Genomic DNA, 26822 nt, shown 5'->3' on the forward strand with positions numbered 1-26822 from the left:
GTACTAACTATACGCCATCTAGCTTCCTTTAACCTTGGCTGGCCCCTTTCAAAGAAGTCACCAGTACTGTGACAGCCTACGTCATTGTTTCTTTCATGCCACTGGCATCCTTAGCCTTATTCTATCACCTGTCCCTCAGCCTGTTTTGGAGATTTTTCTGCTCTTTTCTCCCTGCATGTAAACTTAAACTGATTTTGAAGCTCAGGAGGCTTTCTTTGTGTATCCCGAATTAAAAAGGACACTCTTACTAGTTTGTTCTGTAGCAGGCATGTTCCAGGAACCTCACAAGCTTATGGCTTTCCACATATTAAGGCACTTAGTGATGCAGCATTTTAATTAAATTAACCAGAATTCGTAAATTGTAGATAGACAGATTTTCCAGATCATCTCAATATGAGCTTTTAGAGCGATCAACACTCTGCTGGTGTTTAATCCATCAGACCGCCATATGGAGTGTTGAAGAGCAGAATATCTGTTTATTAACAATTGTTGTTTTTTCACGTCAGCAAGTATGATTTCCGTATTTATTTGAGGTCCTGGGAGCGCAATCTGTTGCTGCATCTCTTATACGAATTATATCAACCCCGTGCCAGACCCCATGTCTATCCCTCTTTTTTTACTGAATCGAGGTGATCAATAGACTGTGTAAATGGCATGATAGACCAAGAGGGACATTCCACCAGAGTCTACAGAAGTGCTTTGGTTTATACTATCACAAGAGGACTGTGTCCAGATGTCCTTTATGAGAAATTATAGGTATCTGTAGTGTCAGTGGTTTACAGTTGAGACACATTTAATGAAGCTTTGCAGTTTGAACAACCAGAATATAAGTTATAATTCACTAAAGTCAGAAAGTTGTCCTCATCTTCCAGATCAAACTGACCTTTTATCCGCTCTTGTTTTAATAAATATCCATTCTCAAATTTTAGGATATTTTCTCTGGGCTTCCTTAGCAATAGAAGTTACCTGTCTCTTCAGAGTAGTGGTCTGTTCCAGTTTATCGTGACACACATCTGTTTCCGCTCCTTTAGATGAGTGAACACTGCCAGTTGTTAGTCTTTCCAGTGGGAAAAATACTCTTGGGCAAAAGGGAAAAACATTCCTGTCTTGTGACTTTTTAATTGCTGTCTTCAGAAAGAAGTGTTAGCTGGTTTAGGATGGGAGTTTTTCAACCTAGGTATCAGGCTCTTCTCATCAAATGTGATTTAAGATATCTTCCATTGTCAGAACCCCCTGGATTCTCAGCAGGAGTAACAAGCAGTCATTTCTACGCATCTGAATGTTTTCATAATTATTGGCTTATTTGTTTTCTTGGATGCATTGTCAGTGTGGGAAATAAGAAGTGCTTATGTAGACAACTTCAATTTTGATCTCTGTTAAGGCAAGGCATGAAGAGGAGGGAATTGTTGCTATATGTTGATGATGTTAGATGGAAAACAATGGTTTCTAACCTTTATCAGAGTTGTCCATCTTATCCAGCAGATGGCATTGAAAATGTACCTGCTGTGCTCTCTTCTTGCTAAGCAGTGCCTTAACTGAAATCTGACATCCTACAGGCTGTAGTCTTCCTTTTTCTCTGGTGCATAGCTGCACATCACTTCCTAATGAGGATTTTGAGTGCCCCCTGCCTAGTGGGTAAAACAAAATCCATGGATTAACAAGAATGGAATTTAAGACTGATGTGCTGTACCCTGCCACAAAATCAGTTTTCATGATTTCAAAGTATTCTTTTAAAAGTATTCAGCATTTGGGCAAGCCCTATTAGTAGTCTTCTCTCTCTCCTGGCTTACATTGTTTGTCTGTCCATCTGCTTCTCTGCACTCATCTTGGTATTTGTTTCATGTGGGCAAATAAGCAGTGATCTTTCAATAAGTTCAGCACCAAAGGCAATGTTAAGCACTCATCCTTTTGACTAGTCCTGCGGGTTGGTATTCACTAGCTCAGACCTGCAGCTGGATTCCCAGAGAGGGCACAAGTTCCTTCAAGCCAGTGGCAGCCTCTGTCCCAGTGAAGGGCATTTCTTAGGCTGGTGGCAGTAGGAGTTCGTAGGCCCTTTGCATGTGGGTCCCTGGGAGGAGGAGAGATTGTGGATGTCGATGGCACTTAGTGTGGGTATCACTTGGCTTTTAATTAAATTGTGAAGACAGTGGGATGTAGATGTAGTGTAATGATTCAAATGGTAACTGGCTATGGCAACGAAGCTGAGAAGTGAAAAATCTTTACTATGCATGAAGAGAATGTCAGTTCTGTAGTACTTTATCTTTGTTTCCTGCCTTTTCTGTTTTCTTTTATCTTTATTCTTTCTTTTCAGTAAATATGCTGTTTAATATAATTTCTGTACAAGCATTACTGTACTCGTGCAAGGTAGTGTTTTATTACTCCCGAGCAGCCAAATAATTCGAAAGAAATGTTAAAATTTATGGATAAGAAACACAGCTATCATATGGAGTTAACATGAACGCCCATGCCAGAACTATGTAGCATGGCTTTGCCTCATGTTGTTTATATATTCTTCCATATTGTGACTGTAAGTTAGCAACATACCCATTTCAGAGTATTTAGACCATGTTGGTAGCTAATGAATGTTGCTGCCTTTCTAGAGCGTATAGGATTAAAAATGCCTTCTACCAGCCCCTTCACGTCCTTTATATCTGAGGACCTGAGTAGATGTGGAAATCGGAGCTTTTTACTCTCTCCTCCTCCTATTCCAAACAAATTGTCTGTGATCCCTCTTTTGATGACTGTTTTTTGACACCAAGATAATATTACAGAATTATCATAGAAAGGTTTGGGATGGAAGGGACCTTTAAAGGTCATCTAGTCCAACCCCCCTGCAATGAGCAGAGACATCTTCAACTAGATCACGTTGCTCAGAGCCCTGTCCAACCTGACCTTGAATGTTTCCAGGGATTGGGGCATCTAGAACCTCTCTGTGCAACCTGTGCCAGTGTTCCACCACTCTCATTGTGAAAAATGTCTTCTTATATCCAGCCTAAATCTTCCCTCTTTTAGTTTAAAACCATTACCCCTTGACCTATTGCAACAGACTCTACTACTCTGTCCCCATCTTTCTTATAAGCCCTCTTTAAGTACTGAAAGGCAGCAATAAGGTCTCCCTGGAACTTTCTCTTCTCCAGGCTGAACAACCCCAACTGTCTCAGCTTGTCCTCTTAGGAGAGGTGCTCCAGCCCTCTGACCCTCCTCTGGACCCCCTCCAACAGGTCCATGTCTTTCCTGGGCTGAGGAACTCCAGAGCTGGACACAGTACTCCAGGTGGGGTCTCACGAAAGCGGAGTAGAGGGGCAGAATCACCTTTCTTGACTTGCTAGCCATGCTTCTTTTGATGCAGCTCAGGATACAGTTGGCCTTCTGGGCTGTGAGTGCACATTGTCGGCTTATGTCCAGCTTTTCATCCACCAGTACCCCCAAGTCATTCTTGGCAGGGCTGCTCTCAATCCCCTTCATTCACCTCTAAGTCCTCCATGTGCCTTAGCATAACTTCTAGGAGGATCTGTTCCATGATCTTCCCAGGCATAGAGGTGAGGCTGATAGGTTGGTAATTCCCTGGGTCCTCCTTTCTACCCTTTTTAAAAATGGGTGCAATGTTTCCCTTTTTCCAGACACCAGGGACTTCACCTGACTGCCATGACTTTTCAAATACCATGGGGACTGGCTTGGCAGTCATTCAGTTCCCTTAGGACTCTGGGATGCATCTCATCAGGTCCCGTAGACTTCTGTATATTTAGGTTCCTCAGGTGGCGATGAACCTGATCTTCTCTTACAGTGGGTGGGACTTTGCTCCCCAGTCCCTGCCTCGTGGTCCATCCACTCGACATGTGGGAAGAGACGTGGTCATTGAAGACTGAGGCAAAAAAGTTGTTGACCACTCAGCCTTCTCCTGGTCAGATGTTAAAAGTTGTTGCAAGTCTTCTCATCATGGTGGGTGTGCTGTCTTTGACCTTCCTTTTCTGGCTGACATATCTGTAGAAACCCCTCTTGTTATTCTTTGCATCCCTTGCCAAGTTCAGCTCCAGCTGCACTTTGGCCTTCCTGACCGCATCCCTACACAACTGGGCAGCATCCCTATATTCTTCCCAGGATACCTGTCCCTGCTTCCACCAGCTGTGCCTTTCCTTCTTGCCCTTTAGTTTGACCAGCAGGTCTTGACTCAGCCATGCTGGTCTCTTGCCTTCCTTTCCTGATTTCTTACACCTGGGGATCGAGAGCTCTAGTGCTCTGTGGAGTGTCCTTAAAGATCTGCCAGCTCTCTTCTGCTCCCTTGTCCCTGAGGGCAGTTTCCCAGAGGTTCCTATTGACAAACTCCTTGAAGAGCTAGAATTTTGCTTTCCTAAAATTCAGGGTCCTGACTTTAGTCTTGGCCTGACCCGTATCCCTCAGAACTGCAAATTCCACCAGTGAATAATCACTGCAGCCCAGGCTGCCTCCAATCTTGATGTCACCGATTAGCCCACTTGCATTGGTGACTCATAGGTCCAGTATCACGTACCCTCTGGTAAGGCTGTCTATTGTCTGGCTTAAGAAGTTATCCTTAATGCACTCCAGGAGTCTCCTGGATTACCTACAGGTTGCTGTGCTACGTTTCCCGCAAATGTTGGAGTGGTTGCAGTCTTGCAGCAAGACGAGAGCCTGCGAGCGCGATGCCTCCTGTAGCTGGAGTAAGAAGGCTTCGTTAATTGTCTCCCCTTGGTCTGGTGGCCTGGAGTAGACACTAACCACAAGGTTCCTTTTGTTGCCTTGATCTTATATTCTTACCCGTAAGCTTTCAACCTGCTTGTGGCTGTTCTTCAGAGACAGCTCTTTGTATTCTGTCCATCTCTTGATGTAGAGGGCAAGGCCTCCTCCTCTCCTTCCTCATCTGTCCCTTCTGAACAGCCTGTAGCCATCAATAGCTGCACTGCTATTGTGAGATTTGTCCCACCAAGTTTCAGTAATGGCAACTAGGTCGTAGCTTTCTAGCTGCCAGGTGGCTTCCAACTTCTCCTGTTTGTTGCCCATGCTGCACACATTGGTGTAGAACTATCGTTCAGAACTATTAGAAATGTAAGAGGACATACTTGAAGTTCAAACATGGCAACAATTAGTCACAGCCGTGCTTTTTCTTCTATTATAAAATAGAAGGGAGAGAATAGAGTAAAATTTGTTCTCTGGATCTTCATTGTTGTACAAATTACAGGCTGCTTGAAGGGCCATAATATCTTTTAATGTTTTATGTCATGTATGTAAATAGCAAAATCTTTTTTTCAAGAAGTTGTAAAGTAATTGTAACTTGCTGTTACTTTGGTTAGGCAAGTCTGAGAAAGTTAGCAGATTGTGATCATTGTGTGCATTTGTAATCAAAAAGTTTTAAACTACACTGATTTTTTTTTTTTTTTCTTAACAAAGATTTGTCACTTCGGTAGGTTTGTAAAGAGGTTTCAAAAGGTAGGTTTCAAAACAAGGATCTGTACTTGAGTCAGCTTCACTTGATAGCTCTTTATACTTGGACTGATAAGAATAATTATGCTAAGTGGTTCTGATATTCTTTATGTTGGGGTTTTTTTATAGGATTTTGATGTTTCTGAACTAAAAACTTGCTGTTTGGCAGAATTTTCATGACAAATCTACCTGTACTTGCCAGAGAATTTAGTTACACAAAGTAATTGGAGTTTGTGTGCAGTTGGTGAATGTGGCAGCGTTTAGCCATGTTTTGCATGTACCCCTCAAGCCTCCTGAGCTCCTGGGATGGTCCAGACCAGCCAGGTGAAAGCACAGTCCCCAGCATGGGGAAGCAGAGTGGATTGTTCTACCCCTGTATGTCTTCAGGCTTGAGTGAAGCTCCAAGACACAGCAAATTATTGTGCTGTTTCCCACCTCTTCTACTTGACTTTATTAATTGTTTGTGCTTTACAACACATATTTCTGCGTAAGGTTTCATAATTTTTTCCCAGAAAGGAAGTAAGTCTCATTCTCTTTTTTGTAACTTCAGATACTCTGTCACTGCAGGCAGCCTTTTGGTAGGAATAATTTCAAGATAGTGTGAAATACACCATTCACTTCTAGAGACCTATATATAAATCAGGAGATTTCTTCATGAGAATGTGAAAGAAAGTGAATCTCTGATTTTGAAAGGTAGCGCAGTTGTTATTTCACATCTCTACAATTGAGAAGATAAATTGAAAATTCCTATTGACTCTCAAACCTGAAAGGAATGGGGCGGGGCGGGGGGGAATTCAGAAAAAAAAAGTCAGATTAAAAGTGGCAAAAAGGAATGCTTTTTACACAATGAATAATTTGATGTGGAACTTTCTGCCACACTGGGATTTTTTTTTTTTTTTAGACCACGTACTTAGCAGCTATTGAAAAGGAATCAGGCAATTAAATGGATGATGAGAACATTTCTACTTATAGCAGAATAAAATATAAAATGAAGGAGGAAATATCAGCTGCTTAGGATATAAAACAAGCACTTAAGAAGAGGAGGAGTCTTTCAGAGACTATTATTTCATATGTCTTCATAATGAGGTTCCGTGCTTTTTTTTTTTTTTCCTATGATGTTTCTGACATTGGGTGCACTCGGACAGGATACCTGTCTGGGTAGATCACTGATCTGTCCTGCTGTATCAATTCCTCTCTTCACTTACAGTTTTTATGACTACAGACCAGGCAGATTCTTGTTTAATAGGAAATAACACTTCTAAAATATACTGTATTACTCTTTTTTTTTTTTTTTGCGACTAGTCTTAGATCCTATCTATTACTAGGATTTTATATACAAGATTTTAGTCGGTGATACAGAATGTAAATTCAGAGCATGCTCTGAGTTACATCTCTAGAGAGAACATTATTATTAAACCTTTTTGAGGGTGTCCCCCGTGGCAGCTCCACAGAGCAGGTGGCCTGCATGGCACAAGCACACAGGGAGTCAGGAGCCTGTGTTTTATCGGAGCATATAATCTAAAAATCAGTCAGCCTGTTTCTCTCTCCTGGGGAGATGACGATGATGACACAGGACTTTTATGCTAAAAACTAATTGTTAACCTGTAGAAGACGTCATTCAACACAAATCCCAACAGAGAAGGGCTGGGTGATGGATGTTTCTGGGTAGCAGGCCAAGCTGTCATTTGGTTTTCAACAGATAGTGGTCCGGGTTGCCTCAAGATTTTCATGCCTAGTACCTGGCTTATTTGAAAATAGAGAGTATGTTAATTTACAAAAAATGCTTACAATTTCTGTTTATTAATATATGCATTAAAAATTTGGAGGAGAAAACAGTTCCTCCCCTATCTCAGGGCATGAAGTGCACTGACTCTTGACTATGGTGCTCAGGTTTCCTGGAACATTAAGCAAAGCAGTCGCTGGGTGGAGGGTTGGAGGCTAGGACACAGTGTTGAACAGGAATATAGCAGGTAGATAATATTTGGGAAAGGAATGTGGGATTGCATATACATCTGTTGATAGAAGCATGGATAGTAGATTGAAGGAGGTGAATGTCCACCTCTACTTAGCAGTCGTTAGACTGTATCTGCAATGCCACATCCAGTGGTGTCCTCCATGCCCCATGGTATATTGGAGTGAGTTCAGCAGAGGGCCACCAAGATGATCAGGGGGCTGGAGCACTTGCCCTGTGAACAGAGGCTGAGGGAATGGGGCTTGTTCAACATGGGAAAGAGGTGACTTCACAGCGACATGATAGCTGCCTGTTAGTACCTGTGAGGAGGTTACTGAGAAGATAGAGTCAGACTCTGCACAGTGCTGTATGGTGGGAGGACAAGAGACAACAGGTCCTGCACCTGGGTCAAGGCAGTCCCCAGCACAAATACAGGCTGGGCGGAGAATGGATTGAGAGCAGCCCTGAGGAGAAGGACTTGGGGTGTTGATTGATGAGAAGCTCAACATGAGCTGGCAATATGTGCTTGCAGCCCAGAAGGCCAACTGTATCCTGAACTGCATCAAAAGAAGTGTGACCTTCTTCAGGGAGGTGATTCTGCCCCTCTACTCTGCTCTGGTGTGATCCCACCTGGAGTACTACATCCAGCTTTGGAGTCCTCAGCACAAGAAAGATGTGGACCTGTTAGAGCAGGTCCAGAGGAGGACCACAAAAATGATCAGAGGCTGGAGCACCTCTCCTATGAAGACGGGATGAGAGAGTTGAGGTTGTTCAGTCTGAAGAAGAGAAGGCTCTGGGGAGACCTTATAGCGGCCTTCCAGTATCTGAAGGGGGCCTACAGGAAAGCTGGAGAGGGACTTTTTACAAGGGCATGTAGTGATAGGATGAGGGGTAATGGCTTCAGACTGGAAGAGGGTAGATTTAGATTAGATATTAGGAAGAAATTCTTTACTGTGAGGGTGGTGAGGCACTGGAACATGTTGCCTGGGGAAGTTGTGGATGCCCCATCCCTGGAAGTGTTCAAGGCCAGGCTGGATGGGGCTTTGAGCAACCTGCTCTAGTGGGAGGTGTCCTTGTCCATGGCAGAGGGGGTGGAACTGGATGATCTTTAAGGTCCCTTCCAGTCCAAACCGTTCTATGATTCTATGAAGCAATAAGTTTTCTCTTGAATCTAGTCAGAAACCTTTTTTAGCGTGGAACAGTCAGGTATGGGAAGGATTGCCAAGAGAGGTTGTGCAGTCTCCATCCATGGATGTTTTTAAGACTTGAATGGCTAAAGCCCTGAGCAGCCTGTCTGTTCTGAACAGAAGCTTGACTGGAGGTCTGCGAAGGTCCTTTCAAATCTGAACGATTCTCTGATTCTCTATAATTTTTCTCATTTTTCTCATTGATTTTTCTCATATGATATTGTACTGTATACCTTACCATTTGACCATTCTCATAGATTAAATTTTCTTCACTCATCACTTTTTCCTTACATTCTCTTTTTCCGTATACCTCTTTCTGCTCCACTGTGCCTTTCCACCTCCAAATATGTCTGATAGCCCTGTTGTCACTGGATCATGGAGTCTTCTGGGTTCCCCTGGCTTCCAAAGTTTCTTCAATGCCCCTCAACACTCAGAGCAATCTCACCAGTCACTACATCTATGGAGACTCCTCATGGCCATCACCACCTTCTGCTTTACTTTCTGAGCTGTCTTGTAGATGGTTTGACTTCTGCTTTACTGCATTGCCTCTGCTCTTGGTTTCCAGTAATGGATGAAGAACACTAGTCTGCTCATTAAAAGATAGCTGTGGCACTGTTATTCAGCTTTCATAAGAGAAGAAGGTAATGGTGGACATGGCCTTGACCAGTGGTATGCATGGGCTGGGGATAAACATGAAGAGATTTTTGGAAGCAAAAGAGTATCGAAGCTTACTGGGCTGCTCTCAGTAGACCTTCTGGAGTGAAAAATAATGTTGTCTTGTTTGTTTTGGCTTGGTTTTTTTGGAATGACAGTGGACTAGTGTGTTTCATTTCTGGGTTTCAAGAAACTGGAGTTTCTTCTGGTTGCTACTCTCAGGAGATACCTACAGACTCTCATACCTCTGCATTTCTTGTATTTGAATCATGTCTTTAAGCTTTTCTTCAAAAGCCATGGATACTAACAGTGTGTAGGTGTTTATGAAAAGTGTTCTCACATTTCTTCATGGATTTGGGAGGGTTTATTTTGGGGGGCATCTTTTACATCTGCTTTTACAACTACGCCTTGCCTAGATGCCTTTGAGGTCATTAACAGCTAAATTGTAATAATCATAGCAGAGCCTGCATTGTTTTCCCGTGATTTTTAACTCTTCCAAATACATGGTGTTTTTTTCTCTATGAATCTGAACTTGACTCTAATAGCATTTTGATGGTGTAAAAACGGTAACATTTCTAAATCAGTGCATTTTCTCAGATGTCTTGTGACCACTTGGAGTTGGTAAAGATGGCTTTGATTTCCTCTTCTGGACTTTCAAATATTCCTCAGCTCATGATATTGTTGCCAGAAGAGGATTGTGGCGGGCGAAGAGTAGCATAACTGAAAAAGCTGGACTAAAGCAAGAAGTGAATATACTGGGAAGGATGAGGATAAGGATAAAAGCAGTCATTAAAGAAAGTACCTTTGATTCATGTGGAGGAAAGAATAAAATGATGGAGGCAATTGTGAAGGTTTTCTTCTGCAGCCTGCAAACTGCATATTAGTGTTCTTCTGTTTAACTAAGGTTGAGACTTTGGCCTTGAACACTGAGATTTCAATCATTTACTTGTGTTTGCTCATATAAACTTTTAACTTGGATTTCTTGAAATTATAAAAGTCCTCTATGTAATTTTGTGTGTTTTATTGTTGTACTAATGGCAAAAGGAATCTTGGTTTACTTCATGTGTAAATCAAGTAATATTGTTCACTCATAAAAAGCATGAATCTTCTTTTCATAGAGACCTTCAATATTGATAATTCGTTGTTGTGTCAAGGGCTGCAGTCATCTACATGGAAAAATGTTTCAATGAGGAATCTTGGTATTAGAAAACATCTTAAGAATTTAACCTGCTTTTTAAAGTAAAGACATACGTCTGGACAAATAAATACAGACTACCACAGTATGAGCTTTTTTTTCATCCCGATATCTCTTCCCATGAAGCTTGTTGCCAGAAGTTAAATTTAAAAATTCGGTTCTGCTTGACAGGTCAAGCCATTAGCTAACCTACCAACAGGGGCTTGTTTTTGCCTTTTGGAGGTCAAGGAAGCTGTACCATTCTTGAACCAGAGCTTCAAGCCTCCCCGCAAACGTGCCTTGATGTCTTCTGATTGGATTTGTGTGCCCTGGCTTGCATAACCGTAGAGCTCGTATCCCAACGTTATTAGCCAAAAGGAGTATAGGGACTTACATAATCATTACACGATTATTTTTCAGTAACTGTACTGTAAATATGTAATTCTCTCTACTCCTAATAACTCTTAATCCCTTTGTTCCTATTGGCTCCTGGGCTCAGATTTTGCCTTGGCCTGTGTGCCCCAGCCACTGATAAGACTTGAAAAAATTGTTACTTTCAAGGTTCACCTGCTTTGCTCCCAACTGGTAAATAGCTGCTCCCCAGCGTAGGCTGGGGCACCACATCATGGTGGACTGTTTCACGGGAGCTTGGGCAGCAGTTCTGAAAAGGGTTCGTTCCTTCACCTCCAGAAACCTTTCATACTCAGCTGTGTGTGTATATTCAGTGCAGACCTCTCCACCTAGCTGCTTCATGTGTTTTACACTCAAGAGTTTTGAGCAAACAGTTTTGATCTCATTTCTCCACGTTGCTTGATAAAGAGGATTCCTCTTTGAGATACTGTGGCAAGAAAACCTAAAGCATCCAGAACTCCTAGTCCTCTGCAGGGGCTGGGAGGCCAGGAAGAGATTATTTTCCTTTTGGTACAAGCAGGTAGAAAAAAAAAAACCCTTTAGAGCGCTTCTCGTTAAAACGTGCCACACTTCTGTCCCACTGTTTGCCTCCAACATCTGTGGGACTTGGTGATCAAAGCTCTGCGAATCTGTAGCTGTTCCAGTGATAACTTATGCTAGTGAAGTCCCTTTCGGGTATATTTGAAAATATCCTCAGCTTTGATATAAAATTGCCTTTCATGCTGCTTTTAATATTAGAAGCATAACTTGAACTTCTTTCTTTAAGCTTTATAAAATCCTTGAACATCATTTTTCTGTGTTTAATTAGCTTCATGAGTCAGCATCTGGTCTTAGGTCTTGACGTTTTTGCCGTGTGAAATTTTTTTGTGTATTTGACCTTGGCTTTATTCCAGAATAAATATTTTAAGCTGCTAGTTGTGTGTGGGTTTTTTTTTGTCTTCGGTCTGAGACTAGGGGGCAGACATAAGCAGCACAAAGAGAAGTGAACTGTATAAACCACAATTAGAATTGCAGTGCACAGGTGTCTGAAGATCTTATACAATTGCCAAGCTATTTGTTTCTCAAATGAGAGGGGCTTTGGGAGTGTATTTTGGAGAATAAAGGGAGCAGAAGGCCTTCCTTTTGGATGTTAGGGTTGTGGTTTTGGTTAGTGTTTGTTGTTTTTTGGGTTGGTTTTTTGTTTGTTTGTTTGTTTTTTTAAATCCTAGTTTAAATTCTTCCAGACTTGATACATTTAATCTCTTTAAAGAACAAGTGTAACGAATGGTTGAAAGTGATCTACTGCAGCTGCTGATAGAATTTATAACTGCCTTTAGATAGGAATCAGCATTTAAGAATAAAAATGTCTCGCATGCTAGCTTTTCTTTGAGCCTCAGGCTAGGTCTTGTGGCTTAAAAATCTGAATGCCAATGTTCAAAGTAAGATGACTTGTAATGATATTAAAGGAGAATGGCTTTAGCATCAGGGTTATGGGTGAGTTCTCTTGCACATACTTGAGGATCTTTTTGGGAAGGTAGGCATCTTAATTCTCTATACTAGTCATACACAAAGTATTATTGCAATGAAAAAATAGTGAAGTGAAAAAACACAGCTTACAATACAAGACACTCAATGCATCTAGAGTCCCAGTGTTCACTGTATTTTGTGATTTAATGCACAATAATTTTTTAGTTCTGCATTTCTGTATGCTCCACTGTGTCAGATCTGTATTCTTGGGATGTGAGGTTCCATTAAAAAATAAATAATAATCGCAGCCCCCGCTCCCCCCACGTACACTCATTTTCTATAATATGGTAATGATATCACCGTAGCAGTAATTACGGGTCATCTTCATTTCTTTCATCTCTGCTGGTTCTGATGGCTTCATTCCTTTGACGGAGAAGATTTGGCTCTGGGTGCTGTGATTATTTTGTTAAGCATTATTCGAATAGACAGGAGTGAGAGAAATTAATCAATCCAAATGCAATTAGCATCATGTTTAACCCAGTGATGGACGTCTCAAGGTGAAACAGCCAGGGGAGTTTCAGACATTATTATTCAATCCAGTGGCTCTTATCTAAATTATAATCAAGAGAGGTTTTTATTGGCTTTGCAGAGAGAAGATGTAACTCTTTCCCTGCTTTGGGGGTCAAAGGGATCAGGTCTTTGGCCCCGCAGGCAGCTTCTAGAAGTGGGAGGTACTGTAAGAGTTTCCTTTAGTACGGGGTTCAGCCAGGGCAAAATATCTGTACATCCTGATATCCATGACCTGGAAGTTTAGTAGCTCCCTGGGCGTGGGCAGGGATGTCATTGCCCCTTGCTTTGAGTGTTTTCATTGACTGCCTTTCCCTGTCTGTATGTGAATAAATACTGTTTGTAGTGTTTGCGTCCGAAGCTCTCTGAACATCATTGTTTGCAACTGAGTGGAAACAGAATGGTGCTGCCTTACAAGGTAGGGAAATCTGATTAGGAGAACAAGGTAAAAAGAGAAGGAACCTAAATTTTTTTAGAGCTGATATAATTTTAGTATTTATTGATAGCAACAATAACATTTTTGAGGACATCTTAATCTGCAGCAGATCCGTTATCACCATTCTGGATAATCCTGAATGATCTCTGAGATCTCTTATCAGGTATATGATAAAACACCACTACTGTGGGTGGAGAAAAAGGAGGTGGAAAGAGGTCACACGAGGATTTAGTGATTCAGGAAAGCATTAGGTATTTGATTCCGATTCTTAAGGCTCTATCTAACACTCACTAAACTGTTTCAGTGGTTTAAAACTGTATCGGTCTCAGCTGTTTACCACTTCTCTGTCAGAGATGACTGTTTCCATGGCACACTGGGAGGAGCGGTCCACGTGCCTCACCTGCTCTGGTTCATAGCCTGGTTTTGTGCAAGCCCCCACCTTCTGTGGCATTTCAAAGCAAGTCCTGCCAGACTGTGAACTACAGCTGAAGTAAGGGCAGGTTCTGCTGTCTCACACCAAGGGAAGGATGATGATGTTTTCTACCAAGGGTGGTGTTAATATTTTAAAATGCTGCAGCAAGACTTGACAGAGCTCATCTTTCAGAGCCTGAATTCTAGCACGGTTGCTGACTCCTTTAGTATACATCTGTACATCACTCCTTACTGAGGCTGTGACCCCATCTGTAAGATGGGAATTAAATCACTGTATGTCTCAAGAATACTGTGAAGCTTGATAAACTTTGCAAGTGCTTTGATATTGATTATTGAAAGATGCCACAGTAATGCAAGCTTATTCCACCTGGAGGTTTATGCTGATTCTGTCGTCTTACCTGAAAAATGGGTTTCAGGACTGCTAGATGATTACACTGGTCTCCAGTGTAAATGTAACAGTTCCTGAAGCACAGGTCTGAGTATCTGCATGTGCCAGTTCCGCCTTCAGTAAAGGCGACTGACACTGCTTTTGCTAACCACTGCTGTCCTGAGGTGGCAGTTCCAGCTCTTCATGAAATTAGGCTTGGTGTACCATTCACTAATAAGTATTTGTCAAAGGCCCATAGTCATCAAGTAGCAGTTCATTTGACAATTATGTTAAGGGAGTATACAGTTAGCAGAGTAATTGGAGTCCTTTTTATGAAGGAAGAGGAGTGAGCTGGTGCCAGCAGGCATCCAGGTGGTGGTAGGATTTTGGGGATCTGGCCTCGAGATAGAGAGTGGTCCATACAGACCTCTTTTTATCTGATAGAAGTTCAGATTGTGTTGACTGGGTAATAATATTCTGTTGGTCTTGTCTGAAATAAGCCTCTCTTTTCTTTGAGGGCTGTTTAGTAATAACGTCAATCTTAAATATTTTTGCTGGCTTTAGATTGCCTTTTTGCTTTCACTCCCCCCAACCCCCATGACTGTTTTTTAATTTCCTTTCCAAATGCAATACTTGTTGAGCCCAGCCAAAAGATGTGGCTTTGCCATTGGCTTTCACAAGTCCAGTCAAGCAAGACTCCCACAGTTACTCACAGGCAGATTGTTCTAACACCTTTTATGTCCTACCAAGTAGGAAAAAGAATGGTTGTGTCTTCTTATCCTGATATTGTGTCTCAGGACAAAAGAAATAATTTCTGATGCAACAGACCCTTGTGATAGAAGGGTTAAAAATCAGAGGAGTGTTCTGCTGTCTCTCTGCAATTAATGTTCTTTGCCCTGAACTGGTAGTTTTTACTGATAGTTCTTCAGAAATAAACCCTTTTAGTTTAGTTTTCTGTATAGTCCTGAGACACAGCAGTAGTTTGAGAGTGCATGATTAGTACTTTAAAGGAATCCTTCCATGTTGAAAAACAAATTCTTTAGTTACTGTAAATACAACTGAATGGGAGGAATAACTGATAAGCTAACAAAGCATGACAGTGCCTAAAATAACCTTTTTGTAGTCAAGAATGTAGCATTCAAAGTGTGCTACTACAAGACATCTCGGGGCTAGAAACATGTTCTGTTCACAGGGCATTAATTGTATTTCCAGTTCTTTATAGTAGCAAGACGTTTAGATTTCAACACAGCTACATTTTCAGGTCAGAGGAGGAGCAGACTCCAATTCGTCCTGTAAGTTGTACGTCTGGGGGAGACAGAGAGAAGTGCTTCTTTAGCGAGTGACTTCATTTTAAAATATCTGTTGTTTGAAGATGCTTACAGGCTTTGTTTTGAGATTTTTAGTTAAGCTCAGGAGTAGTAAGCAGTGCAAGGTGTAATGATGGTCATAAGTGTGGGATAAATACAGTTTGTCACATATTTTTTACATAGACTTTATCATTAAGTGTGTTCTGCTTTTGCATTCAAGTGTGTATTATGTTAAAAAAGTATGTACATGTGTGTGTTGCTTTAGGGATTCTTCTGGATGGATGAAAGTTGCTTATATAAGTGTAAATCACTGTTTTCGTTCCTGATTTTGTAGCAGTAAATCCTTCCATTATTTCCTGGCTATCCAGACCTTATGACACAGTATGTCCTGTGCTGTCATATGTGTGAGAAGGCTTTTTACGGGGAGCAATCAGGCTGGACCCCAATCTCCAGTGCAGTTTTTTTTCTAATTAAATTGTCACTGGAAGGAATATCCGGAACAGCGGTTTTCATTTTCAATCGAGGAAAAAACATTATGAGTCTTTGTCATTTGATTAAAAGTTACTTAACCTTTAAATTGCTACAGATGTAAAGATAGCTCTGAGTTTCCAATGTAATCGCCTCCAAGTTAAAATCAGGAAAATCTTTGTGTAATGAAACCCATATGTCATAGTGAAAGGATGCAAAACACTGGCAGAGTGGGCTGCTCTAGCAGGAGATTCTGCACCCAATCTTGTTAACCAGGACTGCTTTTGGTAATCCCTCATCTCCTCACTTGTAGGAAATCAATCTGTACTACTGAATCTTTTCAACCAGCAACCACAAAATTTAGTGCAGAGAGGCAGCTTGGGGACAATTGTAGTAGAAAAGGAGCCCCAGGCAACAAGGCTAAATGCGGGATTGAGGGATTGAAGTTCTAAAGAGGAGATTATATTAAACCTTATTCTGCTCCCCTATCAAGTAGAAATCTCCCCTTCTCCTTTCAGCCCCAGCCTTTCTTACCTAATACCTGTTCTTGAGATCTGCTTGGCAGATCTTGCCAGGCAGCAAACTTAATTCGTGTGGTACAGCATTCTCTGTTAAATTATAATAGCCTGATACCATTTTGGAATACATTTCTCCAAAAGAGACTATTCAAGCACTCAGCTTCCATTATAACCATTGCTGCTAACATCTTACAGTGTTTTTTCTGCGGTCTTCAGTATCCTCTTCCTCCTCCCTAGTAGGTCAGATTAATTTGCATCCAAGCTATTGCGATCGTATCCATTGTTGATTTTTCTATTGTAGTAGATGCACAGCGTAGGCAAGGTTGTAAATCGTGACTTGACATGGAGATTCATGTTTCTGTTTCATGCTGCACAGCCTCTGTAGTGTCTGTTTGCTGGTACAATGAAACCTGCACTCAAGCCTTCTCTTCACTTGAAGTCTGTGGTTAAAGCAACCATTTTAAAGAAAAAAACCTCTAAGGTTTTCACTACAGTTTTGTCCAACCTTTTAATTAAAAAATCCACCTCTGTCTGCTATGCAACTGGCTTCTGCTGGTCCCTTGGGTAGTTGCTTAAGGCAGGTTTTACCGTCTCTCTTTGACTGCAATCACACTTAGAATGTGGGTGATGGTTTCTTCATTCACAAGCTCGTCCCTCACTCCAGCAAGCTCCAAAAGGCCCCATTGGAAACGATATTCCCATTATTAAGAATTCATTTATCAGAAGCAATACTGAGCAGAGGAGTCAGTTTAATATTAGAGGCTTTTCTGTGCAAAACCCAAGCTCGAATCATACTCCAGTGCAGATTAAAGAGGAACAAAGGAGAAGGAATAGCCAAGACGTCTGAGCGCACGACCATGTAATATGTGTTTGGCCTGTGTTTACCAGGAGTACATTGAACTGTGGTTCTTGGGCAGATAAGAGAAGCAGCTGAAGTGGGGAAATCAAGATTGTTAATGTTTGTGGAAACTTGCCCTTAGTTTGGCTGTGATTTTTTTGTGATATGAGGATGTTATTTCCTGGCCACTTTCATACATATACAAAGATGTAAGGTCCTTTCTTTCAGTTTGGCATCCTATCTTTAAAAATAAAGCCCCGATGCAAGCCTGGGTATGTGAGGGGAAGAGGAATACAGAATAGCAGAAGGCTGTCTCCCGCTCCTAATGGGATTTTGTAGCAGCATGTGCGAGTTTGTTTCAGAAGTCAGAAATGAACAGATGTTGGTATAAATTACCTCTGTGTCTGATGTCTTGCAAATTAAAAGCGCGGTTGGCATCACTAAACAATTTCACCAGGTTGGGGGGGGAAGCGGGCGGTGATTATTGTAGCAGGTCGGTAAGAATCTTTAAGCTGCAGCAGAACAGGATAGCAAGGATAAAGGAATGAAGAATAAAATGAGAGGTCTGTGAATTAATCAGAAATGTTAACATCTCCGATGACAAGTGAACAGGAGGGCACGTGCTCTGGAGCAACCCCCAACCCACAGTAATTTCACTCGGCGCACAGGAGTTGTCTATGCTCTGCTTGATTTATAGGGTGCAGCCCTCTTTGGGGGAACAGAATTGTCATGCATTCGTATATCTCCTATATGGGACTTGCACTCTGGAAAACTTTCCACTCTATCAACTGCAGTTCGGCTTTGTGCTTTCTCCGTTAAGGGGGTTTTAAAACCATGTGCTGTTGACGGTGCAAAGCAGAGAGGTGGCAAAGAATTGGTGCTGAAAATCTATTCCTAGATGAAATTTTTTAAAAACTTGCATTTTTATTTAATCGTGTTCTTTGTGCATAATAACTTAGTTCCCGACAAAACATCAGTCCGCTCAGCCCTTCTGCAGCACTTTCTATCTGTGTGTCACTTCAGCAGCACTTATAAGGTACAAGCTATCTTGTGGATGGGGAAGTAGGGGTACAAATCAGTAATTTTGTGGGTACTTCACGCAGTGAATCAGAAGCGGAGTTGGGAACGGTCCCAGATGATATAACTCACAGCCGGAGGCATGAACCAAGGGAATAATGCAGTGATCTGCTTGAATCTGCAGCCAGGTCTGAAGCATGTTCCACTCACAGCAGTGGAGACTTTGCAGCCTACAAATATCAATATGTACCAGACAGTTCATAATACCACTAATTGTTTTACAGGGACCTTGTTGATGACAATACCCTGTGGTACAATTTTGGGTGGACAAATTAGAATGTAATAATTCAAAGAAGAGCCTTTAAGGCACAAATTCTGACCTTAGGTACAGAATAACAAAATGTCTTTACCTGAGGGTGCATATTGAGTATTTTAAGCTGAACATTTTTATTACATTTTAGTTCTGTTCTAATAGATAATCAGTAATGTCAAAAGAAAACCCAACATCAGCAACAAACCCACCTCCAGTTTTTATGCTAATTGTCATTTCTGTTGTTCCTCTCAGCAGAGAGGTCAGGAATTGAATGGATCAAACAGAAAATGAATTGCCATCTCCTTCCGGAGTCTCTGTAGGCTAGGTGTGGGACACATGCACACTTTCATCAATCCTGTGAATAAAAAACTCCATGTTTTGATGCCTGCCAGTCCAGCACAAAGCTTTCACCTTTATTTAAAAGAAATTAAGGGAAGCACCAGTGGGAAGATTGTTTTTCTCTGGCAGTCAATTGCTAATCGTGTTGTCTTTGATGCATTGTATTGTTATTGCAAGACAAAGATAGTATTAGGGCTGCTGTGCCAGCTTGTGAGCTGGTGGGCTCACAAGTCAGAAATGTCTCGTGCAGAAAAGTGGCTGTGTAAACCCTGCTGTAATACAACTACCAGAGATTGATGGTGCCAAAGAGTGAGAGAGAGACATATAAACCTTGCCTTGCTGTATTAAACATCGAAGGAGTGACAATGCAGAGAGAGAGAGAAGACCAAAGCTCTATAAACCTTACTTTATTACACCATCCATAGATGAACTGCATTGAAGGAATATAAACCCCATTATATTACAGCATCCAGGGACCGACGCTGCTGAGAGAGGGAAAATGCTGTCTAATTTCTGTTGAAGATCATAGCATCCAGGGACCAATAATCCTGAAATGGAGAAAGGGAGAGTTCCATAATCTCTGACGGATTATAACATCCAGGAACAATTGGTCTGAGACAGAGCGATGGAGATCTGGATTACACCATTCAGAGATGGATAGTACAGAGAAAAAGAGATGCTGTGAGAGCGTAACGCAGTAGGAGTAGAAAGCATAGATTGTATGTAATGAGACAGCCTGTGGGAATTATTGCTGAGTTCAGAAGATTCCAGGCCCTGCCTGCATTTCTAGGATGGCAGGAATTCAAACTGGAATGCAGTTTTATTTGTTTTCCAGTTAAAAAAAATAAATAAAATAATCCTTACTCACTATTGCTATAAGCACAAATCTAAATGAATTTCTTATCCTAGGGTTAAAATCTGTAAACTATACAATTGTTTGGGTTTCTTGGCTTTTTAAAAAATATTAATCTCTCTTTCCTCCCTTGTGATTTCAGCTAGAGAAATGACTCGAGGGAAGTTCCTGAACATCCTAGAGAAACCCAAAAAGTAGCTGCCGCATCTGGAGGATGGACAAGAATACCCCAACTCGATCATTTTATGTACTGTGAATCCAGATGAACTCCAGAACTTCTAAGAAGTACAAAGCTCTTGCTCTAGGCCTTCAGAAGCAAACATCTCTTTTTGCTTCCACGTTACAGGGGAGACATGTTGCCTGCACAGGTCACAAGGACTGCAAATGGTTGCGTTGGAATTAACTTCATCTGACCATAAGATGTCCAACAGGAGGACTCGGCCCTGACGTGCTGTGGCAAAGTTACCTGTTCTAATCAGCTCTTCAGGGTGAACAGCCATTACTGTCGTTATTCAGTTGCTCTCAGGGGCAGCACCTGTTTGAAGCACACTGGCTGGTGCGTGTCATGAGGCATTGACCCTTTTGTGTGTCTTTTGTCTTAGATGCATTGATTTCTGATGGGCAACTTCTATGCCAAAAGATTTGAGCAGAGTTTGGGGTGTGGATTGACTGATAGTGCTGGTTCTGCAGGAGAATATACTCTTAGTATGGAAGTTGAGTGCAGTCTGTGCGTTAGATCCCAGTTACTCACTGCCTTCAGAGAAGCACATCTGGTAGTCTTTGGGAACAACCTCCAGACCTTCGGTGTACCAGGAGCTTCATCTTGCCACTAATCTTGTTCTCTAGTGAAATCAAGACTTACAGGCCATAGGGGGTAAGGGGCGTTACTGTATCATGACGGAAAATGTCCCTACAAAAACTTCAGCCAGTACACAAAGAAACAGCTCTGTTGGTTCACTGCAATTCTCTGCTTCTTACAGAGTTAGAAACTTGAAGAAAGTTATACAGTTGAAAGGCGGTAACATTTTCAGTCAGCTCTCCAAGAAGGAGCAACAGGATTGTTAGCCACCTTGCAAGGATGGTCTGCTTATACAGAACCCTCACACTTCTGAAAATAACATTTTGTGGTATTTTTAATTATTTATTAAACAGCAACCTGAAAATTTTCTTCCCCTACAAACTTACAATTTTTAAGACAGACTTTTCTGTGACCTGGTCTCTTTCAGCACACAGTTTTGAGCTTTATGCATCTTATAGTTTAATGTCTGTTCCTTCTGTTAATGCACTTCTGCATGTTTACCCTGAGAAGATGTAAGAAGCGTGTTCGGACTTTTTATTTGATTTAAGAATTTTTTTTCATTTCATCCTTTTTCCTAGAAAACAACATTTTAAGCATTAGTTAATATGTCCTTTCTAGGGTACAACATAATATTGAAACATTAGATGAAGGGCAGGGTTTTTTCTCCATTTAGAAATGTTATTTTTAGCATGCAGGCTTTTCAAAACTTGTCATTTCCCAGGCTGCAGTCACATGTGAGAGGAGAAATGACTTGGAAATAGGCTGTCCATAGAGCATTACATTTTTCTGTCTTTGCAGAGGGAGGAGGCTCTTTTCAGGTGCACGTGCAATAAAGAGGAGGAGATTTTATTTTAATCAAATAGACTCCTCTGAATTTTTACTAAAATGCTGGTGGCCTTTTGGTTTGCAGTCTGGAGTCTTGGTTATTACTGGTCAGAAATGGGCTCCTTTTGGACGCCTCCTGTTAACTAACTTTAAGCAGTTAAAACCCACATCCCGGCAAGACCCTGCAGAAATACTGAATAGTTAAGAATGTCAGGAGTCTTGATTTTAAATTTAATGGATTTATTTCTGTACTTCACAGTTTATGCCGGGCTGAGCTTATCAGGAACTCCATCCCTTGAGAACAGAAGAGTTAAGACAGATGAATGTGAAGAGAAGCTAAAAGTGATAATTCAGAAACAGAGAAAAAACCTGCTGGTGCAGACTGATTTTGATGTAGCTTTAAATATTAAATTATACATTTTGAATGCAATTTTAAGTTTTTATACTATATACGTAATATATATACACACATATATGACATAATGGGATACTTCATCTGTATGACCAATATGAGTTTGTGCGTTTTACAGAGGTTTGTGATCCAACACATTAAGAAATTGAAAGCTGAAAGGAGGAGGAATATAGGAGAAGATAAGAAAGCCTGGCATAGAATTATATGCGTATTTTCTGATATGTTCAGTAAGAAATTTCAAACTATAGGTAGTTTTTAGTAACACACGTGTTTAAAAAAAAACAACAAAACAACAAAATCCTGAACAAAAAAAAAGCCTTTTACTATATACAGTACTTCTATAGGGAAGCCAGTAACGTATGCTTTAGAATTGTGATATTTATTGGCTTTGTACTTGTCATCTGTAGAGATGAGTCAGTGATGTATTTTTTTATTGGTAATATTCATATGTATTTTTGTGTGTTAGCCAGAGAATTGTAGTCTGTCTGTTCTTGCTCTGTGGTTTGGTAATAAACAAATGCAAAGCTCAGAGATTCATATGGGTTTCCAAAATAGCCCTCTTAGATGCAAAAGCTTTTGCTTAGACACATAGGCAATACTCTTCCTCAGGCTTTTCTTCACGCTTCTGCATGCCACCACCTCAGGGTTTGGCCTGTGGATGCTCCGTTCCCATCAGTAAATAAATATTTGGCAATATTCAAATGGTACTAAGGGTTTTCATACCCTTTTGAACCCTATTTTTTTCCTTCAGTGATGTCCTTCCTGACATCCCTACAGTATCTATCTATACAAGATAATTTGGGTGACTTTTTGTTGCTGATTGATAACCTCTATTTTGAAACAAATAAATGTTTTGATAAATTAAATGATAGGAATGAAGAGGGTAAGAAGATCAAGATTTTGTAATATTAATTAAGCTAATGCATTGCTTTATAAAGTGTTTTCCTGTGTTGGTATGTTAAATGTTACTGTGAAGTTCTTGGAAATAAACCCAATATGTATTTAGTTCCTTTTAAATGCCGCATTACGTATATTCAGTTGTAAAGGCTGTTCACTTCAATCTTGGAGTATCAAACGCTTTGCTGTTTAATCCAACTGAGAAAAAAATCTTGTTTGTTATATTAATCATAATCAAAATAGAAGTCTAGTTGTGCTGTCAATTGAAGAGTGTAATATTCCATTTAACTCAGTCTTTTGCCATTACAAAACTTAACAATTGTGGAACAGTCCTGTAACCACAGTTGTTAACTTTGCTTCATATTTCCCTCAACAAGTTGCCTAGAAATAACAGATTAGTGAAAACTGACTGATCCAACTTGGAGGTAATATTTGAACCTTATTATGGTTTAACTTACGGATTTTATGTTACATAAAACTGTAAGGTGCTATTACAAGTCAAATCACAAACCCATCTTATCTGTAATCTTCTCTTTGATTATAAACAGTTGTAGACTCGTAGGGAAGGATATAAACAAAAGGCTTACACAGAGTGATTTTGCTTTAGGGTAACTTACCCAGCATCCAGCAATCTGTTTTAGTCGAATCTGGTCCACAGAAGACCCTACCCTCCGTAAATTTCCTTTAGTCCTAATTTGTCTGTACTTCTGTCCTCTAAAATGCCCCTGAACAGCAAGTTCCATAATTCAGTTTACAAATAGAAGTTTCATGAAGAAAAAAAGGGTGTATGTGTCATTGTTTTAAACCTCCTTACCTGATAATTCCATTTGGAACCTTCCATTTCTTTTATTGGCAGAAACAGTTGTTTGGGTTTTTTCTTCTGTGCTGTCTGTGTGCTTGTCATGATTTTTCAGCTTCTGTTATGTTTTTGGTTCCATGGTTATGTTCACCTTCCTTATGTTCACAATGTTCAATTGTCTGTCTTCTGTTACAGCCTGTCTGAGATGGCATAATCAAAATTGCAGAGTATTCAGTGTGCAAGCATACTATAGAGGCGTGTAAGTCCTAATTACAGGTTATATTTTGTTCCTCTGCTGTTTTCTCACACATCATCATGGGCTAAATCCTGTTTTGAACTCTGAGAACAGGATCATCACTTAGATTTGCAGTCTGTGTATGCGACCGATCTCATCCACTTCATCTTCACCTGCAGTAACTTGTCTTAGGCAACGCTTTTTCCAAATCATGACGATAGTTACGCCAACCACTTCATGTTGAGGAAGCGATACTGGGTAATTCTGTCATCAACCTATGCAGTATGTAAAAAAGATAAATTACATTGTTGTCATATGGTCTGAACCCTGAACTCCTCTCCTACCACAAGTTCAGTAACATTGCATAACATTTCTGTAATACTTCTCAACTAATATCAATTTTTAGACATATGCAATCGAAAGAAAAAGACAACTCTTAACAGGGAAATGTGTTATGTGTTTAAGTGAATAGGGTGTGCAAACTTAATATAAAATGAAAATAATCCTTATTCCTTAATGTTGCACCCCATTTTCATATATCATTCTGTTCTGACACTTTTTAAAAGGTCCGTAATGCTCAGTCTATAGAAGAAGATGACAATTCATTGAAAGAATGATCCTCTTTGTATCTTCAGCCCAGCAGAATTACAGTTGGACAGAAGCATCCCATAGACCAACGAACTCTGAAGTGAATCAACATGCTTAGAACAACAAATACTAATGTCGTGAATGCATTTCTATAATCCCTATAGTAAAAATAGCCCACCACAGAAATATCAAAACCCATGGTTCCTACATGTACGTCCCAGCATATACGTCTGCCAAATATTTCCAAAGATACTGTATGCCTGGTGCCAAATACACATTGCCCTGATAAGAGATGAACCTTGATATTTTTAAAAATAAGGGAAAAAAAACACCAGAGAATGGAAAACAAGGAAATGGAAAAGAGGAAGACTGGATCCTGTTGTTTTCATGTGATACCGTGATTCTTGGAATCAAAGCTATTCTAGAGACGTGTTCTCTCTGTAAGCCAATCCTTACATCAGTGCTTTGAGTTTTTATCAGGAGGATGTGAAATTCAAAATCCTGAAGTCAGTTGTGGCCAATCATTTGAAGTCCACATGGAGATATTTAAAAGCTTCAGTGGTCAGAGAATTGTGGACTGATCCAGTTTCTAAAGAGCGTAATTCATTCTGTATAGGATATGTGCAATAATGCAATTTTTATTTAGATTGTGCTAGATTTTCAGCATGGTGGGATCTCTTCACATTTTGACTTCATCATCCACTGAAACTGCCAATTTTTAGACTTGACCTTTTCTATCATGTCCCTTTGAGCAGGATGACTGACTCCAGGCAGCTGATGCGTGTACAGAATAGGCGTTTTCTTGTTGGGTTTGTGTGGTTGACCTCTGGCTTGCCTGCTGATTCCTATAATACAGATCAGTGACCAGTGAAGCCAGAATGCTCCCTGCCTGTCTCTGTTATAGACACCTCAGTAAGGAACAGAAAAGAGGAAGAGGGCTGAGCTTGAAAGCCCTTACTTAATTGCTAGTAGAAAAAATGGGTAATAAGAATGACCTTGCACCTTATTTATTGACCAGATCTCTGGGGGGACAAAGTACTTGACTTGGTTCTGTATCACTTGAAAGGCTGGCTCTGTGGCCAATAGCTGATGAGTAGCTGTAATAATATAGGGTAATTAAATTTTGTGCTTGCAGGCACTTGGATGCCAGGGAAGATTCCCCTCCCCAAAATACTGGGCACACCTTACATCTTTCCTTGTAATCGCAGAATTTTAAAGCTAATTCTGAAGCATCAGAAATTTGCCATCTTCCACTTACTACAATAGCCCAAAACGCAGCGGGTTATGTACGAAAGGGCAGGAGGGCTCATCAGCTACGTGAGAAAGAGGGACAAGGGACCAGCAGAGTGACCCACATGGCCGTGGGTGCTCAGGCTACCTGGTTATGTGGCCTTTATTTTGTTTTCCTCTCCCTGTATTAAAGTGACTGATTAGTTACAGCTAGTTTTAATTGATTTATTCATATGTATGTATATTGATTATCCTAAATCACCTTTTGAGGTAATCACCGGTGCCTGTCTTTCTCTTGTACTCTGCGTATGGGTCAGTTTGTCACCCTGGCTTAGGTTCCTCCCTCTGCTTAGCACACCGAAGCCGAAGAGCACACGTAAAAGCTGGGGACGAAGCGCTTCTGGCGAGGCCCCTTGGCCTGCTTTGCGGCGGGGATCAGTTTGTAATCAGCTGCCCAGGAGGCAAAGGGACCTGCAGGCCCTGACTGTCCTTAACGGTATCAGCTGTGGTATTTTGCTCAAAACGAGCTTGTCGTCAGAAGCTAGGGAAAATGTTTTGCTGAAAAGTATTTGCTTGATGATGGTTTCTCAACAAAGGGTCGGATTGAAGGTTAGAGGGAGTGTGTGCCTTTCTTTGCCTCGTTTTAATCGGGGAGTTGGAGCTGTGGTCTCCTACCCACCTCACAACTTCTACTGGAAGTTGTTGTGTTTTTAATCATTCTGTGGGCATCTTTAGAAACCTGTCCTGTGAGGCCCAGCACGTGTTCCCTTCCACGGGAGCCGTCAGGGTGTCCTTTACACCCACGCTCCTTCCCAGCCTGAACTCTGAGGCGGGCCCGCGGCCTGGCCTCACAGGAGAAGAGCACATGCCGGGTGCTGCATTTCTCTAAGGGCAGCCCACAGCGAGTCTTAGCAGAGCCTTAAGGCGTATCAAATGTTCGGTTTTGATGGTGCGTTTCTGCGTGGAAGCGCAGGTACCCGTGTACCACTAGAGACGAGAAAGGAGAAGGCAGGCCGGAGAGTTGCACTTGGGCTTTCCACCGTGCAGGTGGATGGTGGGCAGAGGAGGTCCGTGTCCCCAGCAATGGGTGGCTGCTGCTCAGCCACCGGCGTCGTGCCTCGTAGCTGGGCCCCAGCGCCTGGGCTGCTTTTCTGGCTGTTTCTCCCCGTCCCCCTTCTCCTCCCGGTGCCCGAGAGGCGGCTCCCCGTCCGTCTGCGGCGCGGGGAGCGCTGGCTGCCGCTCGTTAGAAGAATTCCCCCAAGTCAGACCTATGGTACGAGCCGTGTGAAGCGGAAGACAATTAGGGGCTTATTAGTGTCCTGG

General features: G+C 41.3%; 1 protein-coding gene across 4 annotated transcripts in view; it reads left to right on the forward strand.

Moving 5' to 3' along the window:
* Positions 1-26822, forward strand: part of LIN52 (lin-52 DREAM MuvB core complex component) — an 83810-nt gene that overhangs the window by 25714 nt on the left and 31274 nt on the right. The window contains exons 6-7 of one of the 4 annotated variants that reach the window (XR_012586753.1): positions 19857-20588; positions 21598-22767. The exons of 1 other annotated variant lie outside the window; for it this stretch is intronic. Coding sequence is in view for 1 of the 3 variants with exons in the window: in XM_074585233.1 (XP_074441334.1) it covers positions 19857-19912 (56 nt within the window). In the remaining 2 variants the exon portion in view is untranslated. Of the gene's footprint in view, positions 1-19856; positions 22768-26822 lie in introns of those variants that run through there. 2 more of the 4 variants (XR_012586754.1, XM_074585233.1) reach the window with 2 other exon arrangements.

The sequence above is a fragment of the Larus michahellis genome, chromosome 4 (assembly GCF_964199755.1).
Source record: "Larus michahellis chromosome 4, bLarMic1.1, whole genome shotgun sequence".
Taxonomy (NCBI): domain Eukaryota; kingdom Metazoa; phylum Chordata; class Aves; order Charadriiformes; family Laridae; genus Larus; species Larus michahellis.